This window comes from Aythya fuligula, chromosome 1 (assembly GCF_009819795.1).
Source record: "Aythya fuligula isolate bAytFul2 chromosome 1, bAytFul2.pri, whole genome shotgun sequence".
NCBI classification, from domain to species: Eukaryota; Metazoa; Chordata; class Aves; order Anseriformes; family Anatidae; genus Aythya; species Aythya fuligula.
In genome coordinates this window covers 116801199-116810584 of record NC_045559.1, presented here as the reverse complement: position 1 = coordinate 116810584, position 9386 = coordinate 116801199, and the positions used below count along the sequence as shown (strand labels likewise).

General features: G+C 44.1%; 1 protein-coding gene across 18 annotated transcripts in view; it reads right to left on the bottom strand.

The window, feature by feature from the left end:
• Positions 1-3509: 3509 nt before the first annotated feature.
• The window catches only part of NDP (norrin cystine knot growth factor NDP), a 47587-nt gene continuing 41710 nt past the window's right edge, over positions 3510-9386 (bottom strand). For all 18 annotated transcript variants that reach the window (XM_032183992.1, XM_032183888.1, XM_032183915.1 and 15 more), the window contains one exon: positions 3510-7862. In XM_032183992.1, coding sequence (XP_032039883.1) covers positions 7635-7862 — 228 coding nt within the window. In that variant the 3' untranslated portion in view covers positions 3510-7634. The remainder of the gene's footprint in view (positions 7863-9386) is intronic.

Here is a 9386-nt window from a genome sequence, read left to right as displayed (position 1 = left end):
AACAGAATGAAAAGCATGTATCAGCAAAATGTTAAAGTTGAAATTTGTTTTCCTTACAACTGGATTTCCTTTTAAAAATTCTTACCACATGCATGAGAAATAGGTTTGGATGCTGGTAGGAGAGATCACAAAATGCAGAAGGTTATATGGTGCAAATGTAGTTTCAGCTGACAAATTTGTCTAGAAAACAGCTTATATTTATGGCTATTCACAACCATCAGGTTTTGTTTGTTTGTTGCTGTTTTTTCTTTTTCTTGCACAAGTGGCATAAAGCCAGGAATTCATGAAAATGCGGCTGAAATAAATAAATGCCAAAATAGGAAAGAGCAACTCTGTAGGATGCAGAATTATTAAGCCTATTTAGTTTGGATTTAGTCTTTGTCTTGTTTGTTTTTGTATTTTATTTTGTTTTGCTTTCAAAGTACCTTTCACCCTTCTGGACTCTCCTTTGTCTACAATGTGATTGCACCCAATTCTTCCATGGAGGCATCACTTTAAGTATCCTCTTCTACCTGTTAGTGATTCTCACCTGTAAAGGCTCAAATATCATTTAAGTATGAAACTGAAGCTGTATCACAAAATTTGCTCTTCAAAAGCCTTGGCTGCTGAGTGTCTGAGCTTTGCTTCACTTTTATTGTCCCAGCTACATAAAGCTAGGATGCTGGAAGGTAGACTATCCCAGCTGAAATTGTCTGAGACTTGTGGTATCAACCTTGTTTGACGCTCAACAAAACCTCACAACAACTTATGTTAGGTGCAAGAAGGAGCGGGAGCTCAAAGTCACAGTACTTCATATGAAATGACAGTGGAGTTAGAGAAACACTGCTGGTATTTCATGCCACCACCCTTGTAGAAACAATGCAAGAGTCTGTTGCATGCTGACCCCACAGCCCAGGCTCACTCTAGCCATCAAACTTTTTAGTTTGTTGGGGCAACAAGCTAGGGTCAGTTGTTATAAACCTCACCTTTCCATTTGCTGCCAGTATTTCAATGGGACACAGGGCACCTGCTGATACCTCTTGGATGCCCATGTAAGGTTCTCACCACTCTACAGATACCAGAGGATGCCCTCAGTATAAAGTTGCTTAAAAAAAAAAAAAAAAAAAAAAAAAAAAAGTGCTGCATCCCAGGAGGCTGGGGAGTATAAAATCGTGGTAGGCAAGATTCGAGGTTATGTCAGGCTCTTCTGAGAGTATGGATTGATGTTTCTGGCAGCTTTAGGAGAAATAAGAAAAGTGGAGTGCAGTGTTTTTGCCTTTTCGTGTCTTGCAGGTTCAAGGACTCTTCCTATCCCCTTCTGCTGTCCTAAGCTATCCCCTGATACTGTTCAGGATGTCCACATTCTTCATTCTCCTGAGCTGCCACAGGCCTTGCTTGTGGCACCACTGAAAAGGGCCTGGCTCCTTCCTCTTTGCACCCTCCCTTCAGATATTTATGGACATTGATAAGACCCCCCTGAGCCCCTCTGAACAGCCCCAGCTCTCTCAGCCTCTCCTCACAGGAGAGGTGCTCCAGACACTCCATCACCTTTGTGGTGGTCCTGCATTGCACTCTCTCCATTACGACCATGGCTGTCTTATACTGGGGAGCCCAGGGGTGGACCCAGCACTCCAGGGGTGGTCTCACCAGGGCTGAGCAGAGGCGAAGGATCACCTCCCTCCACCTGGTGGCAATACTTTGCTTAATGCAGCCCAGGATACCATTAGCCCTCTTTGCCACAAGGGCACGTTGCAGGTTCATGTTTAGCGTGGCGTCCACCTGGACCCCACAGCCTTTTCTGCAGAGCTGCTTTCCAGCTGGGTGGCAGCTCCCTGGGTGCAGGACCTTGCACTTTGCCTCGTTGAACTTTACCAAGTTAAATAAAGAATTTACCAGCATCCCTATGCGCCCAGTCAGGACAAAAGTCCTCCGCAAACAGCTTCCAGAAGCCTTTTTTTTTTTTTTTAACACAAACTGTGAAAATCAGGAGACCAGCACTGCTGCCTGGCTCTTTCCTCGCAGGGCTGTGGCCAGCAGGAGCTGCAGTACGTGAGCTCCACCTAAAGGCTCAGCCCCAGCCCCAGCTGCCGCCCAGGAAAGGAGGGGGAAGCCGCAGGGACCTGGCGATGTGCGAGGGGAAAACGTGCATGACTCTGCAAAACGCAGGAGCAGAGTCAGTAATGCCCTTTGCCTCCCTCGCACTGGACATGCTGCTGATCCAGCGTCATTTTGTATTTATGGCTTTTGATTTTATTGTGTTCTCGGTATCTAAGCAGTTCAAGGTCATTCACGCAGCAATTTTGTCTGGCAGCAATGGTACTATTAAGGTTTAAATGCATACAAATGCATTTATGAATATATAAAGGTAGATCTGTGTGTCTCTGTATTTTTCTCTTTTACACCTAGTTGAAAGACTGTAAGACAAACCATTTCCTACAAAGCTATGATTATTAAAATCATGGTTAAATACTAAAATGTGCGGCTTTTAAGTCTGCACTGTCTTGCTGCAGCAGGTCACAGGTTTCTTCTGCCACCCTCCATGTCCAGTTACTGAGTGTTTGGATGAGCCCTCTATGTGACACTGTGGAGATGTCTCTAATATTAGCTCCTAGATCCCAGCATCACGATTGTTCCCTTGGGTTAGAGGTTCAATGGAAGCAGGGCAGGGGAAAGGAATGAAGAAACTTTGATGAGCAAAACTCTGAATTTCCCTTAGTTAATGGCAGCTGATTTATGAATATCTGATGCTGAAGGCTGACAACATCCTGAGCACGTGCATTACAGAGCTAGATCCTTTTTCCCTCACTTCCCCCCTGGCCCTACTGTAGTTTTAGCAAAGTACATAATATGGCGTCTTTGTTCCCCCAAACTTCCTCTGCTTTGCTTCATTCTCATCTGTAGTTACATCCTGTAGAAAAAAACTAAAATTTTAAAAAATTCCAGAAATGAGAAATAACACAATTTCTAAACACCCTTCTAAAAACTAATTGTGCTAATAATTCTCTCTGTCCATATCCCAAATGGACCAAAGCTAGAGTTGGGAAAATCTGCAATTTATATTAATCTTAATTTAAATAAAATGTACAGGTGAAAAGAGTAAATGTAGACACGCAGCTTCATATGGGATGACCCTGATCCCCTTTATAAAGGCAGCAACAGGGCTTTGTGCCTGGAATATTTATTTGGCTACAGCAAGCATCTCCTAACGTGACCACAGAGAGCTGTATTTGAGAGGCAGCTGATGGATTTTGGTGGCCTTGGGTTCCTACTCTGAGGTCTCACTTGTGGAGATCTATGAGAGAGATTCAGGCCACTTGCTTGCTAAATTTTGTCCATGCCATTGGTTGTGAAAAGTAGCTCCTTTCCAAGAACAGTAGAGAGGAGCTAGGAGATGTGCTTGGTCCTCTCTAACTAGCAGCCTCTCAAGGAGGGGTAGAAGGCTGTGAGGTTGAAGAGACATGGCTGTGAAATAGAGCTGTTTTATGCATATATATACATCTGCATTTACACATTGATATAACAAAAAGATCAAGAGTTCTTAATTTTAATAGCACCAGATTCATCCTTGATAAATCTGTGGGGCTGATCACCCTTATTAATGTTTAACTTCTGCAAGAGCATATTTATTTCATTTTCAAAGAGCAAAGAGGTCAGTCAGCAATTTCAGTACTTGAAATACTTCCAATGCATTTTCAATACGATTCGTGTGAATTTTGCAACCAGAATTTCTAATATACTCAGACACCTGCCTGAGATATTCTCAGCCCTCAGCCTTTTGGACAGAAGCCTCTCTGACCAGCAGAGGTTACCTCTGCCTTTTCTTCAGGGACTACCCAGGAACTTGCATCTGCATGAGGTCACTTGGCACACAGAACACTGAAGCCCAAAGAGAAGACTGAATTTTCTGCCAATGTCCAGGATATTCTTAGCTTACTCAGACTGCACTGCATTTAGTGACAACTGTGTCAATGATTGTGCTGCCTCTCTTTTGCAAAGCCTACAATGCATACTCACCCAAGCTGGTAGAGACTTTGACTTCAGACCTTCCTACACACAAACAGAATGTTTGACCCAACACACACTGTTACAGAGAAGGGGCAGAATACTTAAAATATGCAAGATCATGGGTTCTTTGTCAAATCACTGATTATTTCTGATAAACACAAAAGGCAGTGGGACTATATTTTTTTTTTCTGCAAGCAAAGGAGGTCAGCAACGTTTTAGTGTTTCCTGTGGTCTCCATGAGTGCATTCAATGCATCTGAAATGTAACACCCTCACTGCTGGGATGGGTGGCTTTCAAAAGCAAACCAAGCTGGACTCAGAAACTTAATTGAGAAAATAGAGGGCACGGGAGTTAAAAATCTGCATATCACATCTTGAACAAACTGCAGGACCACCACAGTTGAACCAGCCTTTCTGTGCCTGAAGAGTGAGGCACAACCAGGGGAGGGAAAGGAGAAAGCTGTGTCATTGGAGTCTCAGGGAGAAGATGCTTTAGCAAAGAAAAAGCTCTACGGTATTATCTGGACAAGTAAACCTCTCCCTCCATTTGTTGTTCAAAACCAACCCAATTTAAGAAGCACATACACAGTAGTCACACTTGAAAAGCAGAGCTTAAGTACATAGAGTGGGGTAAAGCAAAGAAAAGCTTCATCTCCAAACACCATTTAGACGCCTTCTCTTGAGCCAAACCCTGTAGTTTTTACCTGAAGCCTCATTTTCCTTTGTTTCAAAATGATTTTTGAATCAAAAATTGATTTTTACCATGAGTAACCTTGTGTGCTTCATTCAGCACTCACTTGCCTAATATTCTTATGAAAATGTACCAAAATATAGTTTTATGAGAGTCTTTTGGCAGAATAGCTCCACCTTTTGTTAATGTTAATGTAAAGATTGCCTGACAAAGCTAAAAGAAGAATTTGGAAGTTTGATTTGTTATTTAATATCCATTTCTAGCTATTTACAAGCATGTTTTGCCTCATGATGCCTAATTTCTGTTTTTATTGCTTCTGTGCATTTATTTGACTCAGCAGTTAAATTAGATGATGTGGAATTCACTTCACCTTTACGCCCAGCAACAGACTTTATGATCACAAGGTGATGATTTCACTAGAGGAATCAAGCAAAAGGGGAAGGAATGTAGGGTGTGAGAGGGGAAAAAAAAAATAAATATCTTTGGTTGAAACACCAATACACAAATAACTTCTGTGCGACCTGTTTGAGCAATTATAGCTCTTACACTGTGACAGTGAAGGGATGTGGAAATAAATACTAGCCAAACTCTTCTCTTACTATAAATAGTTTTTTATTTTTTTATTTTCTAAATTGGCCCAGGAGCGGGGGGGGTCTCTTCTCAAAGTCCTCTTCTGACCCCATTTCAGGACCGTCACAGGGTGCCATGCTGCCCACCCAGCCAGCAGAGCTACCAGGAGGCTAATTGTCACCTACACCTTGTGTCACAGCCCTGTGGCCTCCCGTTTGCACTGGCAGAGGAGGCCAGTGGTGGCTAGATATAGCAGCTACCCTTAAAACATTTCCCATTCCTCAGACAGCTGCTTAGGACTGCTTGTGTGCTTTGAGGTTTCACATATTTTGCAGTGCAGTTACTTGGTTATTGTTGATGTTTTGGATAACAACAGGAAATTTCTCTATCTAATGAACAGTAGAGGTTGGTGCTTTTTTGGATGATGGGGTTTTTAGCTGCTGGAGGTTGAAAGAGTCAAAAAGGGGTGCCCATATGATCTTCTATATAAAGCAGTCTGCTGATAATGCCCAGCTCATGCTCCCAGCCTTCACCCTTTGATGTTCAAACCATTCTTCAGAGGTGAGAAGAATGGCTGACAGCGTGGAAACAATGCATGGTGTCTAATGAGCTCACTGGGGCTTGTTACACATGGTTTTGACATTTTAATCTGAGCCCCCCAGCTTCTAACAGTTTGATTCACCTGTTTGTTTGCATGCAGTACTGTGATGTTAAGAACTGGCCACCTCCAAGCCATCTCATGATGACAAAGAGAGTTCATCTCAGGCAACACAAACTCCTCCCTAACCAATGTCTGCAGGTGTATTTGTCCCCTCTAATTTTCCACTTAGGACTGATTGCCATACTGCTCAAGGATTTGGCTTGTGAGGTCCATGTCTGTCACCCACCTGCCTTCACATCCCAAGCCTATTTGCCACAAGGAGTTAGTCGCAGAGGAGTTTGGCTTTGCCCTAGCAGTCTCAGTTACTCCTGTGTAGACCACAGGACAGCTGCCATCCCTGGCAGACCTCGGGGACCTCCTGCTACATCAGTGTGTGTCTCTGAGCTGCTGCATGTGGCATTTGCTACAGACAGACAGGATAGAGCTGAACAGATGGACCAAACGTTGGGCTTGGGTAGGACTTTCCGTCCTCACCACGGTGCGTCAGACACTGCTGAGCAGGAGAGCTGCTCCAGCCTGTCTGAGAGATTAACTGTGGGACAGTGCATGCCGATCCTACCAAAGAACAGAAACTGCACTGAACCTGAGTCCTTACCTGATAGAGATGCCTCTGGCATCTTCATTTCTACCCAAATAATGGCTTATCTAGGTCATTGTGGGCCTACAGCCCATCCAGCAGCTGCCAAGCTGGATGGTGAATCCACCAGCGCCCCAGGTAGCAGATCATTAGGTAAATCAAAACACAACCCTTGTGGTCCAGTGGATAACACTGGGGTTCAAACTTGGCTTTAAAACTCCTATGGGCACACCAAGCAAAAGTGATGCTCAGTGGTCTATAGATGAAAATAAACTCTAGGTTTGGTCATTACTTTAGTGGCTCTGCACATCAAGAGTTCTACCCAAGTTAAGAAAATACTCCACTTATTATGTATCATTTTAATTTTTGTTTATTTTCTAGTGTTCGAGTAATGGCTTTTGTGACAGTTGCCATGTGTCACATTTCCAGGTTTTTAGAGGGCGAAAATGAGTCTCATGACCTTTCATTTCTAGAGAGTTCCTCAGCCACTGAACTGTGGTGCTGTATACCACAAATAATCATTTTAGCTGGCACGGGGTAATCCCAGTGCTACATTTCATACCGGGTTCACTTTTCAATTATATATTTGCAATTTCTGCTAAACCACAGTTAAAGTTATCCAGCAGTTGTCTGCTAGATCGGTAACAGGTAACCCTTGCCAACGACATAGTTTGTCTGAAAACCAATATAATGAGGAGACTGAGAATACACTGACAGGTTAAGAGGTGGTGTGTGGGACTGATGCCCACCCTCTGCCCAAATGCCGACTTCCAGAGAGCAGTGCTGCCATCCAGCTGACCTTCCTCCCTGTTCCCTTGCTGCCCTGGGCCTATAGAGAAGGCACCCCTCTGTCGTCAGGGCTGGGCCTGAAAAAGAAGAAACTGGCAAAAATATCCTTTCAGGAAAAAAAAAAAAAAAAAAAAAAAGGTTTCTCAAAAACAAGTCCACGTGCTTTTGCCTTTGTCACAGACTGTGCATTGGTACTGGCAGCATCCAGGGCCCCAGGAGGTTTTCTGCGTTAGCTCTTGGCTCCAGCCCAGCTTGGTTAGTCGTGTCCTTCCTGCAACCCCATGCTGGGAGCACTGGCCTCACCCAGGGTTACTTCTCAGGAGCCTTCCCCAGCAGCAGCATCCTGCTGTGGCGGGCAGGCCCCTAGGAGTTGCACTCCTCGCAGTGGCAGGAGAGGATGTAGCGGTAGGTCGCGGTGAGCCGCATGCCACCCGAGCAGCGCAGCCGCATGGCTTTCAGCTTGGAGGTCTGGGGCCGGCAGCAGTGGCAGGTGGAGCGGAAAGGCTGCTTTAGGACGGTGCTGAAAGACACCATCGGCTCCGAGCGCGACGTCTGGCTGCAGCGTCCTTCGCAGCGAGCCAGCAGCACCATCTGCGAAGGAAGAGACAACGGGTTAGGAAACATGCCTCAGTGGCTGTGAGAGCACATGCTAGCACCTGCAGATAGGGCAGGTCCTTCCAGTCTGGCTGACCTTCCTTCACCTCCTGCATCTCCCTGCCGGGGTGGTGGAACCCGGCCCCATGCATACACTGCCCTGGAGCTATGCCCGAGTGAGCTGAGAAGATAACGTGGACGGGAGGAAAAAGGAAAAGGTCCTTCTGGGCACCCAGACACCATTACTGATAAGAAATACAGTGCCTGGCTTTCTGAAAGCTGACCTGAGGACTCCAAACAGTTGCAGCCGGCCCCATTTTCCAGGCACAGTGACTGCAGGCATGGCTTGTTAATCCTGGGGTTGGGGCAGCCAAGCCCTTAAATCATCAGCCAAACCGATGCTTCAGCTGGATATTTTCCAATGTTTTGAGTTCATATAGTAGTGATCAGCAGAACTGGTCCTCAGGGCCAGTAAATCTCTCAAATGCTTAGATATATAAACATATAAATCAGCAATATAAAGAAGCAGCTTAGTTTATGGCTTCTAAAGCAGTAAGTTTCTAGCTCTGTTGTCTGCAAAGATCACCTGGAAGATGTATTTGCAATTGAGTGTGTGTATGTTATATATAATTATATCAGTTGTGTCTGTATAAAATGCACTGCATAGCATAAGGCAGTGAAAATGTAAAGAGATATGAACTCCTTGCTAAGTGTGAGGGTTCACCAGTGAGATTTTCAAAAGCAGTACAAGCTCCATGGATCTTCTCCTGGGTGCACCAAGTGAACTGTAACCAGGATAGGATAACCTGTACAATGGGAGGTGCTAAGGAATGAAATCCCATGGGAAGTCACTTGCTTCCCTTCCCAAAAATCCCTCATTGAGCAGGTGAGATAGCTACAGTCTCCCAAGCTCTATATAAAATGTAGAAATGATGTCTTCATGATCAGGTGATCATGTGGCTAGAAACAACTGGTATCACCTTGCAGAGCTAAGTTTTGTAGAGCTATAAACAACCTCTCATACCTTTTTGGGGAATTAAATATTACTTAAGTCCAAATCAGCTAATTCTGGCTAACGAATACAAAGTTCAATATCAACTTTTTGTAACATCCAAGCAAGGTAAAAATGTAGCAAAGGTTATAAAATATCCACTAATAGAGTAGTAACTCTATCCTATAACCAAAGAAGATAATTGCATTTTAACTCTGTTGCACACATCTCATGACTTCTCTAGACAATCCAAAAGGACAACTACAGATATGATAGCAAATATTTTACAATGTTAAACACCTCTGAAATTCTTTCACTGCTCATACTTGACTGGCTACAAAACACCAAGTACAATATACCATCACTGCCGGTGTCCTCGGGAAAGGCACTTATCATCCATAATGAACACACTTTGTACAGTACTTTAAAATGTCTCTTCCAAGCATAGTTGCATGCTAAAATGGTTACTTGGAAATGCACTAATATATTAACAATTACACTTCAGTCAACATGGGCTGATCACAAGGAAG